Raw genomic sequence first — 27,240 nt, 5'->3', positions numbered from 1 at the left:
TACGAAGGAAAAAGAACGAAGAAAGACTTCGGGAACTATCGGACTCCATGAGGAAAGGAAATATAAGAGTTATAGGAATACCAGAAGGAGAGGAGAGAGATGTAGGAACAGAGAAAATATTCAAAGAGATAATTGAAGAGAACTTCCCAAATGTGAAGAAGGAACTGAAAATTGATATACAAGAAGCAAGAAGAACACCAAACTTCCACGACGAAAGGAAAAATACAGCAAGACACATAATAGTAAAGCTCCCAAGAATCCAGGACAAGGAAAAAATAATGAAGCTGGCAAGAGGGAAGAAACAGATAACATTCAAAGGAAAACCAATCAGGCTGACATCAGACTTCTCCGAAGAAACACTACGGGCAAGGAGAGAGTGGAGGGACATAGTCAACAGACTCCAAGAAAACAGATGCCAACCAAGAATACTCTATCCCGCAAAGCTCTCCTTCCTCTCTGAAGAAAGAATATGGACCTTCCCAGACAAACAGAAACTCCGGAATTTCATTGCAACTAAACCCCCACTCCAAAAAATACTACAAGGAGTTCTAAAGCCAGAACCTCAGAGCGACGAATAACAATGAAAGAAGGCCAAAAAAAAAAAAAAAAGTTATTAAAAGAATAAATAAATAAAATCAAAGGAAAGACAAACACAATGGCAAATACAGATGTTAACATATCAATATTAACTCTAAATGTAAATGGACTAAACTCTTCAATAAAAAGACACAGAGTTGCAGCCTGGATTAAGAAACAAAACCCAACCTTTTGCTGTCTCCAGGAAACACATTTAGCTACAAAAGATAAAAATAGGCTCAAAGTTAAAGGATGGAAAACAATCCTACAAGCAAATGGACCAAAAAAGAAAGCAGGAACAGCTATACTTATATCAGATAAAACAGATTTCAAACTCAAAAAGATAAAAAGAGACCCCAATGGTCACTACATTATGATCAAGGGACAATACTTCAAGAAGAAATAACACTCATTAACATATACTCACCAAACGAAGGAGCACCAAATATATCAGACAACTGTTGTCCTCTCTGAAAACAGACATCAGAGAAAACACATACGTAGTGGGAGACTTCAACACACCACTATCAACAATGGATAGATCAACAAGACAAAAAATAAGTAAAGAAACCAAAGCTCTAAATAAAGACCTAGAGCAATTGGGCTTAACAGACATCTATAGAACACTAAACCCCAAAAAAACGGAGTACACATTTTTCTCAAGCGCACACGGATCATTCTCCAGGATCGATCACATACTGGGGACAAGACAAACATCAACAGATACACCAAGATTGAAATCATATCAACCATCTTTTCTGACCATGAAGCATCAAACTAGAAATAAACCATAAAAAGAAGGCAAGGAACTTTCCTACCTCATGGAGATTAAAACCACACTACTGGAAGACCATTGGACTAATGAGGAGATCAAAGAAGAAATTAAAAAATTTTTGAATTGAACGACAAGGAGGACACCAATATCCTAAATGTATGGGATGCAGCAAAAGCAGTAATAAGAGGAAAATATATAGCAATAGAAGCTCACATCAAGAAACAAGAAAGAACGCAAAGAAACAACCTAATCTCGAAGCTCAAAGATCTAGAAAAAGAACAACAAGAAAACCCCAAAACCAGTAGAAGAAAAGAAATAATAAAAACCAAAGCAGAAATAAATGAAATCGAAACTAAAAAAACAATCCAAAAGATCAATGAAACCAAGAGCTGGTTCTTTGAAAAAATCAATAAAATAGACAAACCCCTAGCCAGGCTCACAAAGGAAAAAAGGGAGAAAGCACAAATAAACAGGATCATCAATGAAAGAGGAGAAATCACAACGGACACAGCAGAAATCAAAAGAATAATCAGTAACTACTATGAACAGTTATATGGAAACAAGTTTAACAATCTAGAGGAGATGGACAAATTCCTACAACTCTACAATCACCCAAAGCTAGATAAAGAAGAAATAGAACACCTAAACAGACCAATTACAATTAGCGAAATTGAAATGGTAATCAAAAACCTCCCAAAAACAAAAGCCCAGGACCTGATGGATTTACAAATGAATTCTACCAAACATTCAGAGACGAATTAGTGCCTATCCTTCACAAACTCTTCCAAAAAATTGAGAAGGAAGGGACAATACCAAACACGTTCTATGAAGCCAACATTACACTAATACCAAAACCGAACAAGGACAACACAAAAAGGAAAACTACAGGCCAATCTCCCTAATGAACACTGATGCAAAAATCCTCAATAAAATTTTAGCTATCAGAATCCAACAATGTATCCATAAGATAATTCACCACGACCAAGTTGGATTCATTCCAGGGGCACAAGGATGGTTTAACATCCGAAAATCAATCAACGTTATCCAACACATCAACAAAAAGAAATATAAAAACCATATGATAATATCAATAGATGCTGAGAAAGCTTTCGACAAAGTGCAACACCCATTCATGATAAAGCCCTTGAAGTTCTTGGGATACAAGGAACATACCTCAACATCATAAAGGCCATCTATGACAAGCCAACAGCCAGTATCATTCTCAATGGTGAAAAGCTGAAAGCATTCCATTAAGATCTGGAACAAGACAAGGATGTCCACTCTCACCATTGCTTTTCAATATAATACTGGAAGTCCTAGCCAGGGCAATAAGACAAGAGAAAGACATCCAGGAATCCAAATAGGAAAAGAAGAAGTCAAACTATCACTATTTGCAGACGATATGATATATATACATAGAGAACCCCAAAAACTCCACAGAAAAGCTAATTCAACTCATCAATCAGTTCAGTAAAGTGGCAGGATACAAAATCAACACGCAAAAGTCAGTAGCCTTCCTATACACAAACAATAAATCTGAAGAAGAAGAAATCGAAAAGACCATCCCTTTTGTTATTGAAACAAAAAAAATCAAATATTTGGGAATAAATCTAACAAAAGAGGTAAAGGACCTATACAAAGAAAACTATAAAAACACTGTTAAAAGAAATAGAAGAAGACACAAAGAAATGGAGAGACATCCCCTGCTCATGGATTGGAAGAATAAACATTATTAAAATGGCCATCCTTCCAAAAGCAATATACAGATTCAATGCTATTCCAATCAAAATTTCAATGTCATTCTTCAAAGAAATAAAAATTATTGATGAAATTCATATGGAATCACAAAAACCCCGAATAGCCAAAGCTCTCCTGAAAAAAAAAGAAGGGAATGGAGGCATCAGACTCCCAGACCTCAAAACTATACTACAGCCACAATCATCAAAACTGCATGGTATTGGAACAAGAACAGACATACAGACCAATGGAATCGAATAGAAAATCCAGAAATAAACCCACAGATTTATGGTCAACTAATCTTTGACAAAGGAGCAAAGACTATGCATTGGAGCAAAGAAAGTTTGTTCAATAAATGGTGCTGGGAAAACTGGGTCGCTACATGCAAAAGAATGAAGCTTGACCACCACCTCACACCATACACAAAAATCAACTCAAAATGGATTAAAGAACTAGACATAAGACCTGAAACCATAAAATATATAGAAGGAAATATAGGCGAAACACTACGTGATTTGCACATCAAAGACATCTTTACAGACACATCACCCAAAGCAGTGATAGTGAAGGCAAAGATAAACAGCTGGGACTATATCAAATTAAAGAGCTTTTGCACAGCAAAAGAGACAATAACAAAAACAGAGAAACCCCACCAACTGGGAGAACATTTTTGCACCCAACACTAATGATAAAGGACTGATCACAAAAATCTGCAAAGAGCTGATGAGACTCAACAACAACAAAGAAAATAATCCAGTCAAAAAATGGGCAGAAGAGCTTAAAAGAAACTTCTCTGAAGAGGAAATGCAAATGGCCAACAGCATATGAAAAAATGTTCAACATCACTTGTCATCAGGGAAATGCAAATCAAAACTACCATGAGATACCATCTTACACCAGTGAGAATGGCACATATTAAAAAAACTAGCAACAACAAATGTTGGCGAGGGTGTGGAGAAAAAGGAACTCTTCTGCACTGTTGGTGGGAGTGCACACTGGTCCAACCTCTGTGGAAAGCTGTGTGGAGATTTCTGGACCTACTAAACATAGAGCTTCCATATGACCAGCAATTCCACTCCTAGGTATTTACCCAAAGGACACAGAAACATCAATTCCAAAGAACACCTGCACCCCTATGTTTATTGCAGCACTGTTTACAATAGCTAAGCTTTGGAAACAACCCAAATGCCCAAAAATAGATGACTGGATCAAGAAGATGTGGTACATATATACCATGGAATATTACTCAGCATTCAAAAAAGATAAACACATGCAATTTGCTGCAACATGGATGGCGCTGGAAGGGATCATGCTCAGCGAAAATAAGCCAAAAAGAAAAAGAAAAATACCGGATGGTCTCACTCATAGCAGGAATCTAGAAAACTTAAATAATGGACCAGGAAAATGAAAAACTATAAGAAAGTGAAAATCAAAATCAACAAAAAACTATGAACCAGAGACACTTTTAGGGGGGCGGGGCGGGAGGGAGGGATTGGGGTCAGAATGGGGCGGCAATTGTATGGGGAATATAACAATAAAATTTATAAAAAAAAAAAAAAATATTAAAGGGAATTCTGAACTGGACACAAAGAAATGGTAAAATTTTAAGTAGGTAGAGGACCTTACAGGTAAGAGGCAGTTATCAGAAAGTTTAAGATACTTTAGGAAATGGCTAATATGGCTTGGTTAATGTTTAATATTATGGAAAGAAAATGAAATCATCTACAAAATGAATATGTTCAGTCCGAAGATATAGAGAAAATTAAAAAGTCTGGAGATGAAGCAACAGAAATGACATTACTGGTCACCATTTACTGTGACTTCTAATGAAGTGGTACCTTCAATCCATTCTCCACAAGGACTTTATAGTACTGAATATATTAAATTACATGTTAAAATCAGGTTATATTACACCCTACTAAAAACTCTTTAATAACTTTAATGACTTTGAATAAGAGAGTTTTTGTGCTGTCTCTCCAATTCAGGGTTGTTTAACCTTTAGGCTCCATAGTGCCAAAGAGGTCATAATTGCAGTTTCTAGATTTGCACAGCTATAAAGATTTATTTTCATAAAAGTGTGACAGAAGGAAAATTCTAGTGTTCCCTTCACACACTTAATCTTCCATTTCAAAGTTTTAAATCAAACTCCCAAATACAGTGTTCTGCTCAGTAGGCTGCTCACCAAGATGAAATTCCACTACAGCTTCTCTACATCTGTCTGTATCTTAGTTATGTAGAACTATGAAACCAACTGATGCAGAATAATGGGAAGCAGGGAAGAGGTAAAAATAAACCAGAATACTATAAAAAAAAAAAAAAAGAAAACCCACTTTCATTATATGTGATTTTGCTGAAAGTCAGAGTGTCCAAAAGCCTAATCTGGATGAGAAGTGACAACAATTATACTATTACTGCCACTGTGACCCAAAGAATACTATTTCTCCTATCTTATAATTTAAAGATACAGAGAGTTTGAGAATTTAAGAAGTTTTAGTTAGCCAAATTTAAAGGGCATTTAAAGGGTAGTGATACCTGCATAATTGAGTTCTTGTTTGCCGACCTAATCCTCTAGATTGGTTTATTTGTTTGAATTCTGGACTTCATTCCTGCCTTGCCCTTAAGTCTTTCCAGAGTCTCAGTTCTGCCTATGAACCCAATTTCATACCCAGAAAATATTACTCCTGTAATTTTTCCTTACTGCTGCTTCATGCTGTCTTACTCTCTTCATGTTGCTTGCTCATGAATGCCCTACAAGGCTCCATCTGTCTCGCAGGCCTTCCTCATTTGTCCCACTGTGTCCTTCTCAAAGCATCTGCCAAATCCCCATGAGCTTATTTGGTGCTCAAGTCCAAGTTCTTGCTGATATTACTATCACTTTGCTGCTGATACTCCCATTTAAGAGATCGGCAGATAGGCAGTGTTGGATAGATGCTGACAGTTTCTACATGGGGGCATGTACCATCTGGATTCAAGTTTCATCACAATTAATTCCTAGCCATGTGACTTTGGGCATCTTATGTAAACTCTCTGGGGCTCAAGTAACTTATTAATACATGTAAAGTTCTTGAATTTGTCAGGCATGTGTTCAGTTATTATTTGTTATTGCTATTATTTATATCATATGTTCTATTGGGGCCACAAAACTCAATAAGTCATGGTTCCTTCCCTCTAGAGGTTTACAGATTTTATATTAAATATAATATACAATGGTGTTGTGAAAGAAATTCATAGAGGTTGCTATTTTTTTGAGAAAGTCAGTAAGTATTAAAAGATATTTGAGCAGATTTTTTAAAATATCAATGTATCTTTGACAGATATACAGATAATAAAGGTTAAAGATATTAGTGGGTCCCAGAGCAATTCTAACTTGATACTAAACTGTCAAGACAGTTTAGTTGATTTGGTTTTCCTTACCTGGGTAGAAAACCTCCTAATATCTAGGACAGGATTAGAAATGCTGATATGAAAAAAAGTGGAACTAGAACTCAAGGAAAAAGTCATATCACATACATACATTCATATGTGTGTAAGTGTGTGGGTGTATATAAACATATATACATGTGTATATGTATTTCTTAAAATTTAATCCGTGAGGATTAAAACAAAAGGCCTGACACAAGATAAAAGGTTTAGTGAACTGGGCACAGCATTATTCTCAATAGCCAAGGTATGGAAACGATCTAAGCAGCCATTGATGAATAAATGAACAAGAAGATGTGGTGTATATATACACAATGCTATTTTAAAAAGATGAAATTTTATTGGTTACCAGAGAGAAAGGCATGAGGGGGGTGGAGAAGAGAAGGGGAGTAAGGGGATGGGGCATTGGTAGGGGAGGTTTGGTGAAGGGTGAGTAAAGCATGTGAAGGAGTTAAAAATGTAGCCCCAAATTTATGTAGACATATAACTGACTGAGGAATTAACAATAAAATAAAGGATTTTTAAAAAGAAATATAGAATATAGCACAGAATGACAAGTTCATGAAAAATATCAGATAATTGTTTAATGGAGGATAATATAAGAAACTCTAAACTACACTTCCTTGGCATTCTGCAAGATAAGATTAGTGAGAATGGAAGAGGAGTAGTTTGAAAATAATAGGTGATATAAGATCTTCATCCTTGGATTCAAGAATCACAATGAATCACAAACAGGATAATTAAAAGATAAGTCACACTCACGTACATCATGTGAAACTCAAGAATGACACATTTTTAAAGCACTGAGGAAATAAAAAGATTTACCTACAAGGGAATGACAAACTAGCAAGTGTAGAAATTGGAATACAATAAAATAATATCTTCAGGATACTAAGGAAAAACTTATTGGTAATCTAGAAGTGTATACCCAGCTAATCAATCATTCAAGAAAGATATTGCAGATAAACAGAAACAGAGAATTTATCACCAACATATCCTTTCTAAAGGAACGTCTAGGGAAATCCATCAACACAGCAAGTGAATGAAGTTGCCATCTTTGTCTCCATATATTCACAAATAAATTGCAGTAGAGCAAAGTCAATAACATTTGAACCATGAAATATAAATGGACAAATACAGCATTCAACAGGAGAAATGGTTTGGCAGAAAAAAGAATATGAAAGTGTAAATGAACTGTGTTTGCAGAGATTTTGTGGCAGTCACAAGAGTGACAGGAATCTGCTATATGGAGCCCCTATGCTGCTGTTAACTCAGAGCCAGAAGCCCACATCTAAGGTTTTGGAGACCTGACACTGCACTGGAAAAGGGAGTACACAGACTTAGCATGCAAGACAGAGGGTGCAGCACTGGACCACTATAGTAGGAAGGGTACACAGTGATAAATTATTGGTTTGAGCCTCAGGCTCTTAATCTCCCAGTGTAGTTGGAGACCAAATAAGTGAGATGAGTCAGGTTAAATCACTGTGTCACCTCATAGAAGAGGTTATTATTTACAATCCACGGCAATTAAACACCTGCTTTATTCCCACCTAGAGACAAAACCAAGAAAAAACCAAATGCTTTACTAACCAACTTAATCATCTGTATCTTATTAAGAGATGCAAGCACCCCAGGGTAATACTCTGTACTGGAAAACAAAAAGATCAAATCCAAGTTTGTGACTCTGTCTCAACTAAAATCTCTAACCAATGCTGCACTCAGTGCTCTACCATGGCTGAGAGGTTGAGGCTAGAATGAGACTATATGAGACAGTAAGCCAAGGAGTTGGACAAAGAGAGGGATTGCTGCGTATTCCCACTATGAAACTCTGGCACCTGCAACACAGTAGGAAACTTGAATCCTTAAGGCGCACTAGAAAATATCCTACAATGCACTATGCACTAGTTCCTCTCTACCAATTACCTTTTGCCAGTAAAAGTTCTTCAGCCATATAAACAAGGCAGCAGTCTGAAAATTTATCCCTATTACAAGCCATGAAAACTAAAAATGAAGAGACAGAATATAACACAAATGCTGGAGAGAAAAAAAAAGAAGTCTGAATCCAGCAGAACAGAATAAAGAACAAGAAAATATCAGACTGTTATAATCAGAACCACTGTACCTAAAACAAAACTGAAATTAAAAAAATACAACAGAGCCTCAACAGCAATTAACCACAAGCAATGGAGAGAATTATCAAGCTCAAAAGCATAATGTTGTAGAATACAAAAATACAATGACAAATAGAAAAAACTAATGACAATAGTGTAAAATCTCATTGGGAAAACAGAGAGAAATAACATCTGCACCACATGGGTCCAAGAAAGAGAACAGAAAGTCAAAATTTATTTAAAGAAATAGTTGCTGAGAAGCATATCAGGAAACAAACCTGTGTCCTGACCCAGGAAGCCCAAAGATTTCCAAACACAGTAATACCAAACAAATACATTCCAAGACACAAAATAATAAAAGTGTGGAAAGCTGATGAAGACAAAAATTTTGAGAGAAAAAAGAGTAACCTATAAGGGAACAACAACTCACTATTTCCAGACTTTTCAGTAAAACCTTCAAACAAGAAGGGAATGATAGGAGATACTTAAAGTACTCAAAGAAAAAGATTTCCAGTCTAGAATCCTTGATCCCACAAATTAAGACTCAAGACAGAGAGAAGGACAAGAAGTGTCACTGAAAAGCAAAATCTAAAAAATTTATCAACACCAAGCTACACATGAAAGAAGTGCTAAAGGAATTGCTGTAAATAAAGTGAGATATATGAAACACCAACTAAAAAAATGCAAAAGGTCAATAGGCATATGAAATAATGTTCAACATCCCTTATAATCAGGGAAATTCAAATCAAAACCTCACTGAGATATCACCTGACCCCAGTAAGAATGGCACATATCAAAAAAACAAGCAACAACAAATGTTGGCAAGTATGTGGTGAAAAAGGAACTCTCCTACATTGCTGGTGGGAGTGCAAACTGGTCCAACCACTATGGAGGCTGTCTGGAGGTTCCTCAGTCTACTAAAAATGGAGCTACCACACGACCCAGCAATTCCACTCCTAGGGATCTACCCAAAGGACACAGAAACATTGATTCAAAAGAACACCTGTACCCCTATGTTTATTGCAGCACTATTTACAATAGGTAAAACCTGGAAACAACCCAAATGCCCCAAAATAGATGACTGGATCAAGAAGATGCGGCATATATATATACACAATGGAATATTATTCAGCAATCAAAAAATATAAACTCATGCCATTTGCAGCAACATGGATGGAGCTAGAAGGAATTATGCTCAGTGAAATAAGCCAGAAGGAAAAAGAAAAATATCAGATGGTTTCACTTATAACAGGAATATAGGGGAACCAAATAGGGTATCAGTGTAAAAAAATAATAATAATAACGGTACAAAACACTGCAAAGCAAAAATGGAAAATTATAAATCAGAGACATACTGCAGGGGAGGAGGAGGGAGAGGAAGAAGAGGGAGGAAGGGAGGAACACAGGGACTGAGGTGATGGCGCACGGGTGCACTGGTGAAGGAAACTATGGGGACTGCAACTGAGGGGGGAGCAAATATTGTTTAAAAATGAATAATGTTGTAAAAAAATTAAAAATTAAAATTAAAAAAAATTAGTCCTTGAAAGCTGACCATAGAACACAGGCAAACCGAGAAAGAGAGGGAAGGGCAAGAACAAAGTGAGGAAGGAGCACAATGGACTATGATGCTAGACTATGTACGAGTGCCTTGGTGGCAGGCACACTATGGCAACAACACCTGAAGGAGGAGATCCTATACCTCCAAAATACAAACAGCAATATAAATCAATGTTACAGCAATATGAAATATTTTTTATAAGGAATTGTCTCTTTTTTTTTAAGATTTATTTATTCATTTTACACAAGAACCGGGGTATAGGCTAGATGTACAGGAGGGTGAGAGGATTCACCAGAGACAGAGTGGGGAACAGAACAGGCAGACTGATGAAATATACTGCTGAGAGGAACAGAGGGCGAGATAGGAGAGGTCTGCCGTGCCATGTGGGACCCTCGCCGGCCGACCAGGATTGAACCAGCGCTGCAGAGGCTGCAGACAGCTTCACAGCGCTGCGTTCAACCGCCTGCGCCACCAGGGGAGGCCCAATATGAAATATTTTTTTAAAGATAAGTGTCTAGGGTCTCCCTGGTGGCGCAAGGGGTTAAGGCACAACCTATGAGGCTCTCCACAGCCTCTGCAGCACAAATTCAATCCCCAGCTGGCCAGGGAGCAACCCACATGACACAGCAGGCCTCTCCTGCCTCGCCTGCGGCTCCCCTTAGCAGTCTATTTCAGTCAGTCTGCCTGTTCTGTTCCCCACTCTGTCTCTGGTAAATCCTCTCACCCCCCACACATCTGGACTGTTCCCCAGATCTTGTATAAATAAATACATAAATAAATAAATCTTTTTAAAAAAGATAAGTGTCTAAATAACTTCTAAAGTGAAGTAACCAAGGCTAGCTAGTTTGGTGATTTTTTAAAATTTTTTTTTAACTTTGCTTATTTTTAGCTTAAATGTAATGGCATAAATTTCAACGATCACTTTAAAATGGATTTCTATTTTAATAAAACAGAAGCAAAAGAGAAAAACATGAAATAAAATGTCATGTTGCTTCAAGTTTTCAAATCAGTACTTAGAGTACCAATATACATCCATATACATTGCAAGTATGTTATATAAATGTACTCTGAGTAATCTGGAAGCCACAATAAATATCAAGTTAAGTTTGTAGGCACATAGCATGGAAAACAGAAATCAGCATAATTCTTGAGACTGTTATATAATTTTTTGTACCTCAGTCATTGTTTGTTAGTAATGTTTTACCATACCACTAATAAATTAGAAAGTTGAGGAGCAATACAATTTATCAAAATAATGTTGTTGCATATAATAGCAACTTTAATGAAAGTGATTTTCCAAATTTACAAATGCCAAAAGTAGTTGAGGCAGTATGGAAGGCCACTTTATTTATTTTCCCCTTTATTTTATATACATACACACACACTACCTGTGCTCTTCAAATTATTTCAAATTATTTCAAATTACTTCAAAATTCAAGGGATACAGAAAAAGAAAATTAAAATAACCTCAATATGAAGAAAATAGAATTACAGTTTATTATAGTTTAAATAAGAAATGAGTAAAAGGGAAAGGATAAGTAGAAATGTATATAACACTTTTGGTGGATAATTTCCTAAATTTTCTCAATTATTTATTTTTTCACAAGACCAAACCCATCTATTGCATGAATTGAGTTTGAATATAATTTAATGTGAGAATTTCTTCTACAAGTTAGAAGCACCAAGTACCAATTTTTAGAAATGTGATTAATCTGCCCCTCTACTTAGTATAGAAAGGAAGCAGTCAAAACTAATTTATAGCTAGCATTATAGCTATAAATACCTCTCATTTATTAAATTCCTTCTATCAACAGGCACTAATCTGATATCCATGACAGGAAATAGTGTGGCTAAGAAAAGCTCTGAAACCAGACCACCCTAGGTTCAAATTAATGCTTATTTAACCATGTGACTTTGTGTAAGTTCTTTGTGCCTCATTGTCCTCATTTGAAAAATGGGGATTATGTTATTTGCTTCCTATAATTATGAAGATTAAATGAGTTACATTTTGCTAAAATGCTTAAAGCAGTACCTGGGAGTTCTATATTAGTGTTAGTTAAGTAAATATACTTTATTTTATATAATCCTCCTAACAGTTGTAGAAGGTAAATATGTTTATGCCAACTTCAAAGGTGAGGAATTTGGTTCAGTTAAGAAAAGCTAAATGACTTGTCCAAGATTATAAATTGCTCCACCAACTTTAGGCAGGATTAGAGTTTAAATCAAAATGTTCTATGACTTTAAAATTCATTATCTTTCTACCATGTCACTTACTGCCTCATTTTCTCCAAAGCTCAGCCATTTTTCTCCAGATTTACATACCACATAAATAACATTAACAGTAATAGAAATTTTATGTGTAGAAAAAAATTGAAATTTAAGTGTTCTTTCTGAAATCTTATAATTTTCTACATTTTATCTAATCTATGCATATAAGAACAAATATGCACATAGTTACATATTTTGATTTTTTTAATCTTAAACTGTGATTGATATTATATGTTCACAAAATCATATTGTCCTCTTTCTCTTCCTGGACTATAGGGAGATGAACAAGACTAACAAGAAAACAAACATGTGTATTTATACTTCTCAAAATTATACTTTCTAATTGTTGCATAGTATTTCATCAGGCTGATATCATCAAGTTTTCTTAATTGTTCTCATAGTATTGGCCAATTGGACTTTTATCTAATTTCTCACTAATATAATTTTTCAATATTTATATTTATAGAAATTAAATGTTGGAAAATTTTTAAAAAGCACGATAGTGAATAAATTAATTATTTTCTTTGGTGCTTAGCGCATCAAATGAGTAAACATGGTACTTATTTAAAAGTCTGCTTTTAAACTACAGTTGATTACTAGAACATCTCTAATTAAATAAAAATGGGTCTTAAAGGATTAGCTGAGACAACAGAGTAAAGAAGGTATTCTTTAGTACAGAAATAGGTAAATGAGAGCTGAGATTTAAAAATAAAAAGGGATGAAGACTGTAATGTGAGGAAAAAACAATGAAAAATGTCTAAAAGACAGGATAAACATTATGGAGAAGGAAGCAATAAAAATAAAACCATATAGATATTGCAATAAAATTTTTATAGGACCATTTCTGTAACTTTTTAATTGCATAGTATAATGTTAATTATATACATATTGTTATGTGACAGATCTCTATAACTTTTTCATGTTATAAAATTGAAACCCTATTGAACAAAAATATATTGACAGAGTATGGAAACTTTTCTTCTCCTGTTAATGTTTGTTGCTCCCAACAGTTTTCTTTTTTCTATTTATTTTGGATTCTATCTTATATATCAGAAGTTTTCCTTAGAGGTCTCATTATCTTTGGTTGTCTTCTCATATTTGAGTATGAACTGAAAAGCTAATTGAAAGCCCTGAGTATGTGGAGGGGATTGCCAAGGTTAAGCATACTGTAAATGATTTGACTTGCAGATTTGCCAAGATGAAAATTCTGTGTCAGTGTATTAGGGGTTTTTCTTTTAAGTTTGCTAAGTCCAATTGGATCTTCCAATACCCTGACTGATTGGAGGATGATGTCCTGGCTGCCAGCCTTCTAAAAGTAAAATGGAGGAAGAGTGGAGATCACAACATTCTTACCGAATCCAACTCTTTTTAAATTATTTTTTCCCCCGTAGAAGAACTGGGGTGTAGGCCAAAGGTGCAGGGGGTGAGAAGATTCACCAGAGACAGAGTGGGGAGTAGAACAGGCAGATTTCTTCTGTGCCATATGTGGGTTAGCTCTCTGGCTGGGTATGGAACGCAGGCCATAGGAGCGATAGTGTTAAGAGTTAACCCCTAGGCCACCAGAGATGTCCATGAATCCAGCTGTTCTTAAGAAACTGTTTTTCCACTTCAATATTTCTGGGGTTATGCAATCCAATGAGATTCTGTTTAAGCCATTTCATAGAAATGGCTTTCTTGAGTTAAAATGGGAAATTTGCTGATTGGTTAAAATGAAGAAAGGCAAAGATATGAAAATGTGATTGGATTCTGAAATGATGCTCAGTTTGATTCTTTCATGGGTATCTGAGCCCTTTCCATGATGCTTCACTGTAAATGGGCTGGTTCTTAGTATTGCCAGTGCCCGCTTACAATTCTATATTCTGTGAGCCATGTATTTTCCATTTTCCTTCTGCTCTCACAATTTTGTCACTGCTTTTTTCACTCCCCTTCTCTCCACCTACATCTAATTTTGGCAGAGAGAAAGAGTTCAAAAATACTCTTAATTGTTTTTAATAGGATTTTGGTAGAAAGGAATAATAACTATTATTTTTCTGATTGTTTTACCTAAAGTCTCCTAGTTTTACATTTATTATATTTATTTAGATTTACTATATCTATATATACATATATGCATTTACTATATACCATCTTTAACTTTACTATATTTCAGAACATCTCAACCAGGGCAATAAATTCTTGCTTATAATTATTCAATTACTAAAATTTATTCTGCCACTATTACAGTTCCTGTGAGAGATAGTACTCTTTTTCAATCTCCTGTTCATAGTAAACAACCTGAATAAGCTTCAGAAAAAATTTTGCTGTCCCAAAGCAAACTTCCATGTTCTTATATTTATATAACATAATCTATTTATTGAGTCAATATTTATTAATCATTTAACATATACTAGAACCTGTTTTAGGTAGATGAGATTATTAACTAAAAGATATACTTGCCTTCTGGAACTTCACATTCAAATGGACAAGACATAAAACACATATGTTTTCAAATGTTATATACATGGTGAATGTTATACCAGTAGTAGATTGTTTTCTAAGGGATATTTAAATGTATACCTAATCCCACTAACTGATAATTTAACTGCGCTTTATAAAACAATTAAGATTATCAAGGTGGTAGGAAGAAGCAGGATTCCAGGCAGTTGAGACAACTTGTACAAAAGCTTGCCTGAATGCAGTACCTTCAAAAGATCTAAATTCCCTTTCTTTTTTATTCAACATTTTTTTCTTTAGACATCTCAAATAGTTATAAAAACCAGGGATTTTAAGCTTAATACTAATACTTTCACTGTAATTTCTTATAAGTGAATTAAAATACATTTCAAGTTATCCAATAAGCCAACAGAAGAACCAGAAATAAAACTAAAATTTTGGTTTTCTGGTTGCCTTCTGAATGGTCGAATACTGGATAATTTTAACTCTAAATTCTGAAAATGTGAGTCCCTTAGCTGTCTGATTTTTCTCATTGTTGCATATAATTGTAGTGATAATGAGAACTAACACTCATTGTAAGGCTTACAATGTGCCAGGAACAGTGCTAGAATTTCACGCAGCTTTAGTTAAAATCTTAAAAATAGATGAGGATTCTGTGACTTAAAGAAGCTAAGAAGCTTTTCCAGTAACCCTCACTTACTAAGAGATGGAGATTGGGTTTGAAGAAATATCAATACTCTTAACCAATATACTATACTACAAAGGTATTAGTTAAGCATAAACTAAAATTCTTTAACTTCAAGACACTTCAGTGTCTGTTCCAACCCTACTTATACACCTTAGTTAATAAGAATTCCTAATAGCGCCCAAAGTAACTTAGGTCATATTTTTCCATGAACATTTCATACTCATTTCCCATTTTGTTACTCAACAAAATTTCTTAGTAGTTTCATGTGCCAGGCACTGCAATAGTGCTCCCTTTGTTCTCAAACAGTTCAGTCAAGACAGGAAGATCAATGATCACAGTGTGATTTGCACTGTACTTGAATTAAGATAAATGCTGGAATCCATAAGAAATAAGGAAAAAAACACTTAACCCCCTTTAAATGGGCAAGGGAATATTTCAAACAGAGGCACTGCTTAATCTAAATAAATCTTGAGGTATAAGAAATATTTCACCAGGCAAAAGAAAAAAAAAAGGAAAAAAAAAAAAAAGAAAAAAAAAAATAAGAGAAAGAAGGGGCCAAAGGTACTATAGGCAGAAAGAACAGCATTTTCAAAGGTTTGAGAGCCTGAGCTCTAAGTTTAAAAATGACTAAGTTTAAATGTCACTTCTCATTCCTCAAAAAATTTAAAATAGAACTACCATATGATAAATCCCACTTTTGGGTTTATAGCCAAAGGAAGTGTAAGAACTAGCTTAAAGCCCTACCTGCACTCGTATGCTCATTGCCACACAATAGCCACAATATGGAGACAAACTATCAATAGATGATGGATAAAGAAGATGTGATGTTTTTATAATACAATAAAATTCAATAGACTATTATTCAGCCTTTAAAAATAAGGAAATCCTGCCATTTACAAAAACATGGCTGAATCTAAAAGACATTGTTATTAAGTGAATTAAGACAGATATAGGAAGAGAAGTACTGTAAGATCTCATTTATCTGTGGAATCTAAAAAAATTCATAAAAGCAGAGAGTGGAATGATAGTTATTTGAGATGGGAGGTAGAAGAAATGGGGATATGTTGGTCAAAAAGCATAAACTTTCAATGATAACATGAATAAATTCTAGGGGTCTAACATCCAACATGATGACTATACTTAACAATGCTGTGTCAAACATTTGAAATTTGTTAAACGAGCAGAACTTAATTGTCTTGAGATAGTCATTTCACAAAGTACATGTATATCAAATCATCACAGTGTACACCAAAAACATACAATTTTATTTGTCAATTAATACTCCAACAAAGCTGGAAATGTAATTCCCAAATGTAATCCCCAGATTTAATAAATTGTCTATTTCAGACTCACATAGCAACCTTTACTTTCATTTCTCTTTGGTTAAACTCAGGTGGCTCTTAATTTTTTGCCAACTCTTCCTAATTAAAGATTTTATCTATCTTGTTCAATGCTGAATCTCCACCATTTAGCCCATACTAGGTGTTCATCAAGCACTCATTATGCCATATAAATGAGCAGTGAATTAACATGTAGTGAAACGGCAAATGATTCAGTATCAGTAGAGTGAAGGGCATATGTTAGGATGTGGCAGGAAATAAGACTGATTGGTAATACAGGTCTTATATGTCATACAAAAAGCTCTTAAAATTATCTTGAAGGTATTATGAGCCTTTTTTATTATTTTATATATTTTTACATTGTTTTTCATTTTTTTACAATGTATGCATTTTCATCTCAGTTAGAGTCCCTGTGAAATTCCCACTACCCATTCACCCATGTACCATCACCATAGTCCCTTATGCTCTTTCCACCCCTGTTTTGATCTTACTCCCTTCTCCCCACCTGCAGAATGAGAAGATGTGGTATATACACACAATGGAATATTATTCAGCCATCAAAAAAGATAAACTCATGCCATTTGCAACAACATGGATGGAGCTGGAAGGGATCATGCTCAATGAAATAAGCCAGAAAGAAAAAGAAAAATATCAGATGGTTTCACTTATAGGAGAAATGTAGAAGATCCAAATAAGAGATCAGGGAAAAAAAGTAATTATAATAATGTACTATGAGGCTTTGAATTAGTTAATCAAGCTTGCTCCTGGTTTACATTTTTGAAAGAGTACTGTGACAGCTGAATGGTAGGTAGATTGCTTTAGGGATGTGTGATAGGAATAAAAAAAAAAAATACCAGAAAGAAATGATAATAGTCCAAGTGAGAAATGAATGGGAACTCACATGAAGGTCAAAAAAAATAGGTGATGGAACAAAAGAGCAGGATAAGGATCTACATAATTGGTGAGTAATTGGATCTAGGTTGGTATAAAAAAGTTAAAGATGACTACCAGGTTATCATGCTAAGAAATACAAAAAGGTTTTGAAAAGAAACCAGTAACTTTAGGAAGTACCAATTTTACATATTTATAAGAGAGATGAGCAGATATCTAACAGGATGCAATGTCTGGTACACTAGACAGAGGTTAGATGTAGATTTGAGCTATAAATTTGGAACTCATCAGTATGGAAAGTCATAGTTCTCAATTTTGACTGCCCATCAGACTCATCTGAAAAGCTTTTGTAAATATAGAAGCCTGCATTCTATCTCCATAGACTTCATTTAGTACTTCTAAGATAAGTTTGGGCCATCAGTGTTTATAAAAAGCTAAACATTTGATGCATAGTCACAATTAAGAATCACTGAGATTTGTGGTTTTCAAACAGGTTGCACCAGTTAGGGGAGAGTAAGAAAAAAATATCAGAACAATTAAGATAATAACGACTATAATTTATTGAGACCTATGGCAAGAATTGTGCTAATAACGTCACACATATTATTTGCAGTGGAAGAGAAACCAGAAAAGAATATAATGAAAGTGAAGTCACACCTCTTCCATGAAGTCTTTCACAGTTTGCTACTAGGATGCACTGATTTACACACGGCCATCTAGTTCAGATGGATGTAATCCTAAACAGAATACAACGTGGCTAAGAGCAAGACCTTTAGAACTACACTTTCTAGTTTGAATCCCATGTAAATCCTATCCTTTGCTGGTAATTTTGACCTAAAGCAAGGACATTTTTTATTTATTTAAGTGTGCTATACATTAAGTATAATGAATGTGTGTATAGACATATATGTCCTAAATGTGTGTATATAGTATACTTTAAATATATACCCAAATACATTATACTTCATGTATACTATAATGTAAATTATTTGAAGTGACAGATTTGTTTTACATCTTTCATATTTTTGTAGCTTTGTCCTCAACTTCACCTACAGTAATTAAAATAATATTTGTTAAGTAGTCATTACTTCAAGTACCTTACTTGCATTATTTCATTAACTCATTTTTCTAACTACAACTCTACAGAGCAGCATATTAGTATCCCCATTTTACAGAGAGCAATACTGAGGCAAAGAGAAAGAAGGTAACGTCACTAAAATAAATATTGCCCATAAAGTAAAGGTCAAGAGATCCAAACAGAGGAGTCCAGCATCAGGACTCTCTTAACTACTGTGCTCTACAGCCTCCCTCCACACTACACAATAGACTCATTAAATCAAGTCTCTATACATATCAGACTGAGTAAAATTTGAAAGAAAAAGAAATTGGGAGGTAACAGATGGTATACATTTACATGCAGCACATTTTGTCATATATTTCATTGAAATAAGGCTCTGTTGCCTTTTAGAAAAAGGACTGTGGGTGTTTGGATGGTGAGTGTGATGTGGTAACGTACATCTGAAAAGGTGTGGTCCTCAGCCCCTAAATCATACAGTGTTGTAAACCAACGTAACAGCAATAAAAAAAAAATGATATAATTAAAAATGAAAGGACTAAGTAGAAACTCAGATTTTTTAAAAAGGTAGGGGGATTTGAAGAAGGACTTTTCCATTATTTTTTAGAATTTATATTCCTGTATCATCACTTTTAGAAGGCTTGAAGAACTGATTCACTAAATGTTTTTCTGCTTTTTGAGAAAGAAAATGTTTAAATTTTTTACAAAATTAAAGCTATCCAGTGCCTAATCATCTCTAAGATTTTTCCCAGAAATTAATCTGTTTATACAACAACTACTTGAAATTTGTGGGGTATTATATGAGTAGCTCTTTTCCAGGCAATATGAAGTCATAAGGATTAATGAGTAAACTCTCACTAGAACTGTTAGAAAGTGGGGTTTTGAAATATGCAGACTTCTACAGAAATATTCTCAGTTCTCAATGGGTATGCTATTGTTCTAAATATAGGCCAGAGAGCAATTGTGCGTGGCTTAATTTTAATTCACACTTGTGGAATTCCATGAGTTTTACTTCTGACATACTTTATAAGGACAATGTACTAAATGAAAGTATTTAATTTCATTTACCCCACAATTTCCATGTGTACATTTATCTTCTTCCTGGGTTTAATACCAAGTCATATCCCAGCTATCATACCTAAAGGAAATTTGCTCTTGGTGTTACCCAGCTTTTTCACTAACCTTGAGCAACACTGAAATGCTTCAGGTATATGAACTAGAAAATTCAAAGGTGATATATAAAATTAGCAATAACTGTTGATCATTTTTAAATGAACAGAGAAAAGATAATATGTCACTGTGACTTCCATAATTATCAATAGCAGTCCCTATTTACAATTTAGCCTGAAGCAAAGGCCTTTTTATCCAAATATTCACCATAGTGACAGGCATTTCATTGTATTAAAATGATCCTTCTAAATTGTCCTTGGTCTAGGAAATGTCAAAAATAAATCCAAAACTAAATCAGATTACCTACCAATAAAACAGAGTTTACATCAGGGACAAGCAGGAGGTCTCCTATGATCTGAAATCTAGGACTTCTGAGTGGTTGTGGATAGACTGAGAAATGCTCTCACGTGCAATTTTGATAGAGAATCTTATTAAAATCTTTCATTTTGCTTTTACCCCCTACCTTGTCTACTAACTACTAAATCTACTCAGGAATTTAATTTTCATTTCACAGTCTCAAGAGGGTTAGAGCTCTGAGAATGATTGCAAAATATAGGTACTGCTCTTTTGTTTATTTTATTTCAAGAGCAAGTTGATCAGCACAGAAATGTCCTCAAATTAGAAATCATAATCTAACATTCAAAAGTGCACTATCTGGTCCCCACAAACTTTTCCCGCGGTCATCTGAATTACCCCAATAATCCTAATGTGAAAAATGAACTATTTTGTATCACTCAAGCATACTTTTTGCTTTCTGCCTTCCTACCTCTGCTTATGTTGTTTTCTTTGCCTGAAAAGACCTTTCCCCTGCTGTGCCCAGACTTCAAGGTCTACCTCCTATGCCACTTTTGCATAATTTCCTAGCTCCCCATCTAGTCTCTCCTTTCCTCTCCCAACTCAGCTTAAAATACACTGCTGCCTGAACCCATGGCAAAATAATTTATGTTTCCTTCATCTCTCTTTCAACTCCCCATGACACTCACTACTTGCCACATTCTATTATAGTTGTGTTTAGTGTTTATGACTCACTATCTGCAAACTCCTGAAGGCATGGACCTATTAGTCTTTATATCCTTACCCCCTACTGTGCTTTTTAGAACACTGTAGGGTTTGTGTGTTTGTTTGTTTGCCTGTTTTAACAAATTGCTGAGATTCAATTGACCCAGTGGCACTTGGGCAGAAAATCTGCACAATGAGAAAATTATTCAAAAGAAGAGCAATAAAATTAAGTCATAAAATGTAACACCTAAGTATTTAGATTTCATCCAAATACCAAATTACTCACTTGTACTTAGAAGTTTAACAATTTTTAAGCAAATAGATGCCTTTATATTATATAATCACTAGTGATTCAAAACCACCACTTATGCTCCACCACTTATGCACCTCTTACCTCAGTCAGCTTTTATAAACCAGAAGAATTTGCAAACCAGTTTTCTATTGCTTGAATTCGATGAAACAAACACTTTGGAGCTGCTGTTGGGCAGCTTTACCCAGTTTGGGATTCTAAGGAAGCTGAGGTTTTATATCTGCTCTATCTGCCATGCCAGTACTTTCAGCAGCATACTAGCATGACAGAGGAGAGAGTAGTACCACCAGCTGGCTAAGGAAGGCCTTCTTCCATACCAGCTCCTCCCCAAGCCCATTCTTAGAGCCTGAGCTGAATCCTGTGCCCACTCCATTTTATTCAAAGGACACCCCAAAGGAGCTAGTTAGCATCAAACATGCCCAAACCTGCTACTCTTTATTTCCCAAGCTTAATCTCTATGAAGTCAAAACTCCCTTCTATAATGCAGAATTTCCTACCCCTAGTCTGGAATTAGACTTGATCAGTCACATCCTGGTTTGAGGGGTGGGGTCCCTGTTTCTGCCTCTTCCCAAGGGGCTAGGCCCAAATTCACTCTCAAAATAATTTTGCACCTATGTTTTATAAAAAACACAGTTATTTTATTGATTTACAATTGATATTGCTCTGGTACAGTAAGTCACACATTATAAAATAACTTAATGTAGCTGTGAATATTATGAAATTCTTGACTGTACCTTTCAAATCAACATTACTTTTCTCATACTGAGATATTCACATGAGGAAAAAAAAGCTATATGTAACTCATCCTAAGATGAGTAAAATTAAGTTACAAGTTAAATTAAGTTAAAACTGAATGCAGCATATCATTTTTGAAAAATCAATTCAAAATATAAGCATAGCTCACTGTGTACATTTTCTTATAATCTCCTTGAAAACAGGAAATAGCATTTTCTTTCAGTATTCTTCCTAACACCAAACACAGTATCTTGCAAATGCACATGTTTATTAAATTGAACAATTTGCAAATAATTACTTATAGTCAACTTACCTTTAGAAACATTTATTATGCATAATGAAATACATGTGTAATATAGTACAGACAGAGGCAACTATTGTAAAAAAAAGAGATGACCAATTATTATTGGGCAAATTTATAATCAATTTTACCACTCAAAAGGTCAAGATCATCTGGTTGCACAGGGAAGAAAGTTGACTTAACATTTAAACATTTGCAACATCCTAACCAATATGTTTAATGTATTTTGACACAACAACAAAGAGAAATTTTCTCCAATTTGTAAAAACGACAGTGCTAAGACAGTAATTCTTTTATCTTACAAAATTATTGAGATATCTTTTCTTAAGTACCCCTAAAGAAAATCAGCCAAAAATCTTTGGAGTCTCATTCTTCTGAAAAGTTGTAAATACAGTGAAAAGCAGCAGAATGCTCTGTAACCAATACCTAGAGGAATACCAAAGCAATGCCAAGAAACAGAATGTACTCCTAGTGACTAATACATGCAAATACTGGAAATAAATTCTAACAGATTAAACAGGTTTTGTTGCAACTAAAAGGTATAGTCAAATTATTCCAAAACTAATCAAGCTTAAGAATATGGCAGTCTTCCCTACTAATAAGAATATAAGCTAACTAAGTAGCCTGAATAACATATAAATTATAACCAATATCAGTAGGTATAATTTTTTCAATGTGTTTTTAATTAAAAAGGAGAAACTTCCCCCTTGACTGAATTTATAGCTGTTTCAGATTTCCACTTTAGTCTTTGATGAATATATTCATTTCTAATACTACATGATTTCACCCTAATGAGGCATTAGATCCTAATCATGCTACAGCATCATAAAAACAAAATCATCCTTCTGATGAGAAATGCTATAACATTTTCTCTCTTTGACTCATTTAATATGGAATGTCTGATCAAAAATCTGACAAGTGCACAAAAATTGAGGTAGAAATGTGCAATATAAAAATATAAGATATATTTTCTTTAAACTTTGAACATCAAACACAGGTACAATCTCTCAACCAAGCATGTAATTTCTGAGGATTTGCTATAATAAACCAAATTTAAATGAAACATAACTTGATAGATTAAAAATAATTAACAGAATTTCAAGTAAAATGGATATATAATTCCAATTTCTTTGCTATGATTCTCTGATCTTTGTATTAGTTATGTTAAATGTAGTAAGTCTTTTCATTCTGAAAATGAAAGTAAATTTTGTGGAATTATCTCAGGGTCAAAAATCTTAAATAAACTTAAGTGTCACAAGCTTTCTTTTTAAAAAAAAAAAACACTTATTGTTAGCTTTCATCTTTAAGCAATGCCCTTGATGATAGCTATATTAAAAAACCAAGAGCATCATTACTCCAATAGATATGAGAAAACATTTAAATTAATACCCTTCAAAACAGTACAGATACTGAAATATAAATTTCAGGAAATTATAACTCAAATGCTGATAAACATTATTCTACTCATCACACATGATTTCTATATGTCTGCATACCACAATCACAGCAACATCTGCTTATGCTTAAGAAAACCCAGATAATTTTTCTTAATATGTCACTATCTACAAGCTATTAGCTATTATTTAGCAGTTTGATAAATTTATGCTATTTTATCATTCAAAAGAAAATATGCAACTGACTTTATTTAGCAATAATCCGGAAAAATCTGTAGACCCCCAAATCTTGCTTTTAATCAATATGAAGAATTTCTTCACTTACTACTTTACCAAAAGAAGCTAAAAGTAAACACAAACTCAGGCACACACACATACACACACAAATGTCTAAGATTTATATTGCTTACCTGATATGTATTACTACAGATATTACTTGTTCAAATATCCTAAGGAAAATCTAATAACAAGCAATTACATTGATATATTCTAAATGACTAAGAGAAGAAATAAAAACCCTGCAATTTAATAGTATCATCACAATTCATGAGGTCATACCTGATCACTTAGAGATTGAAAGGGTTCACACGTTCCAGACTGCATGACCTTTCTATTTTGAGAAACTCCTAAAGATTGCATGTCCTGTCTGACAAAAGATAATCACAGTCATCTCTAAGTCTCAGTATCTTCAAGGCTAGTAAAGAAAACATCAAAAAGCAGATCTGTCCATCAGTATCTGTTTAAGCCATCATGAAGATCTCAAATCTCATTTACTTTATCGTCTCCCCTTTGCAGTAACAAACACCCTGTATTAAGAGAGGATGACACAGTTGTATTTGCTGAAGCTGCTAATGCTCTCTGAAAACAGTAAGCTTACTGCTTAGAGCAATTCTGCATCATCCAAACAGAGAACGAGCCAAATACTTCAGTTTTCCCACTTCTGCTACTATAAAGGTTTCACTTGCCAAGAAGAGTTTGATTTTTTTGGTCAGTCCTTTAGAAATAAGCAATGTTCTATTTAATTAAGTATCCAAAGTGTCTGTTGCAAATACCAAGTTAAAATGTCAATTCTTATTAGGCAGTTTTCTTCATACACAACCAAGCTTTACTACAATGATCTAACAAGAAAATTATACTCTTTTAAAGGAATCTTATTTCCAATCATGTGTGTCATCACTCATCCTACCATGAAAATGAGAGCTCCCTAAAATGAATGATTTTATTCTGGCAACCTTTGATAATCGTATAGATGGATAAATTGGTAAATGCATATTTAGTTTTTAATCCTCAGTAAATTCATTTTTATTTCATATTCTTCAGATTAAGATATATCGAATCAAAAGAACTTTTTACATTTTTATTTAATAATTTATCCTAAAGGGTTTAACATGCAGAAAACAACATGCTATTTAATTACAAAACTGAATTATTAAATATAGGAATGAAATTACATAATCTGTTGGTATTTTTACTGTGATTTTTTCATTGTCTTATCTGCCTTCATCAAGGTTTATATACTTTTATTTACCACAACATAAGAGTCAGAAGAGTCAGAAGAAGCAGAGTCAGAAGAAGCTAAGACTGATAAAGAAGTCTGATAATAGAGAACCAATAGCTTGTAAAATTATAGGTGGGAAAATTTCTCTGTAGCATGCAACAAAAAACAGTTTTATGGATCTGGAGGGGTTATGCTAAGTGAAATAAGTCAGAAGAAGAAAGACAACTACCAGATGGTGTCACATATATGTGGAATGTAGAGAAACAAAATAGAGTCAGATAAAACTAAACTAATAACAAAGCCTAGAAATCTGACTATAAAATTGAAACTAACAGAGATGGAGAAAGGGAGGGCAGAACAAAATGGGGAGGAGGCACAATGGACTCCAGTGGAGGACTTTCAGTGTCCTGGTTGTGGGTGTAGCATGTAAAATACACTTTAAGGGGTGTGATCCTATTCATCTAAGTCACATACAGTGTTGTAAACCAATGTTACCGCAATGAAAAAAAGACTTTTATAAATAAAATAAGAATGAAAGTGATTAATATTACAATCATTTTAACTGAATTCAAATTAAAGCACAATGTACAACATATCATCTTAACCCAGCCCTTACATTCTATATATCAGGAATTAATGAATATTTTAATTATACACCTATGAACACTTTATTTATATACTGGTGAAATGATGGGTTGAAACTTAATGATAATTAGTCTTTTTCCTGGTCCTTTATTTAGGTTTTCTAAATTCCTGCTATGAGTGAGACCATCCAGGATTATAATAAAGTAAAAATCAAAATCAACAAACAACTATAAACCAGACACACACTACGGGGGGGCGGGGGAAGAGGAGGGAGTAGAATCAATACAAGAGGGAGTAGGAATTGTACGGGGACTATAACCAAGATGAAAATGCATACATTGTGCAAAAATGAAAAATGATGTAAAAAATAATAATAAAAAGAAAGTTAATGATACCTAGAATGTTATACAGCAAATATTTTAGATACATGAAGAATAATAACAAATCAGTATAATTTCCCTTCTCCCACTCACAATATTTGATTAGTATAATAGGTATTATCATGGAGATGAGTCAAAATGAAAATTGGGCTTCTCTAAGAGTCTGGAGCATGGGAGGAAAAGTGGAGATGTTGGGTCATGAGTACAAACTTCCAGCTATAAGGTGAATAAATTCTGGGGATTTAATGTGCAGCATAGTGACTATAGTTACTAATATTGTTTTAAATTCTTGATAATTAGGGCCTCCCCGGTGGCGCAGCGATTGAGCGCTGGGTTGCGGAGCTGCCCGCACCCTCTGCAGCGCCGGTTCAATCCCTGGTTGCTCCCCGGCCACCGGAGGAGGGTCCCACATGGCGTGCAGACATCTCTTGCCGCCCGCTGCTCCCCTCAGCAGTGTACTTTGTCACTCTGCCTGTTCTACTCTCCACTCTGGCTCTGGTGAATTCTCTCACCCTCCCGTGCTTCTGACTGTACCCAGTGCTTAAATAAATAAATCTAAAAAAGGGGGGAATAAATAAATAAATTCTTGATAATCACAATATGGTAGTAAACATTTTGCAATATATAAATGTATTAAATCAATACATTGTACATCTTATACATATACAATATTATGTCATATCTTAATAAATCTGGAAAAAGGTAATTATACCTTAAATATACACAATTTTTATATAAAGTATAAACAAGCAGATTTCTCTAATAGGCTAATTAATACTATGCCTTTTACAGAAATCATTTCTTCTAACTGTACAAGTTAAGACAAAGGGTTTACAATTTGACTGCATGTGTACAATGACATACCTGGATAAAAAAGCACACATAAGGAAATATGATTTGTCTCCACAGTAATAAATCACACTATAATACAAATAGGTACTCATTCTTAAAAAAAACTGTATTCTTAATAGGCCCTTAATAGGTTACACCATCTCC

At 34.4% G+C, this 27,240-nt stretch overlaps 1 protein-coding gene across 1 annotated transcript in view; it reads right to left on the bottom strand.

Moving 5' to 3' along the window:
• LOC119255141 (sodium-driven chloride bicarbonate exchanger-like) overlaps positions 1-27,240 on the bottom strand; it is a 275,258-nt gene that overhangs the window by 47,377 nt on the left and 200,641 nt on the right. The window contains exon 4 of the mRNA XM_054699455.1: positions 24,340-24,427. Coding sequence (XP_054555430.1) covers positions 24,340-24,427 — 88 coding nt within the window. The remainder of the gene's footprint in view (positions 1-24,339; positions 24,428-27,240) is intronic.

Source organism: Talpa occidentalis, unplaced genomic scaffold (genome assembly GCF_014898055.3).
Source record: "Talpa occidentalis isolate TD23 unplaced genomic scaffold, MPIMG_talOcc4v2.1 talOcc4.3, whole genome shotgun sequence".
Taxonomy (NCBI): domain Eukaryota; kingdom Metazoa; phylum Chordata; class Mammalia; order Eulipotyphla; family Talpidae; genus Talpa; species Talpa occidentalis.
Note: the sequence above shows the minus strand (reverse complement) of the source record. Positions and strands in the feature narration are given on the sequence as shown.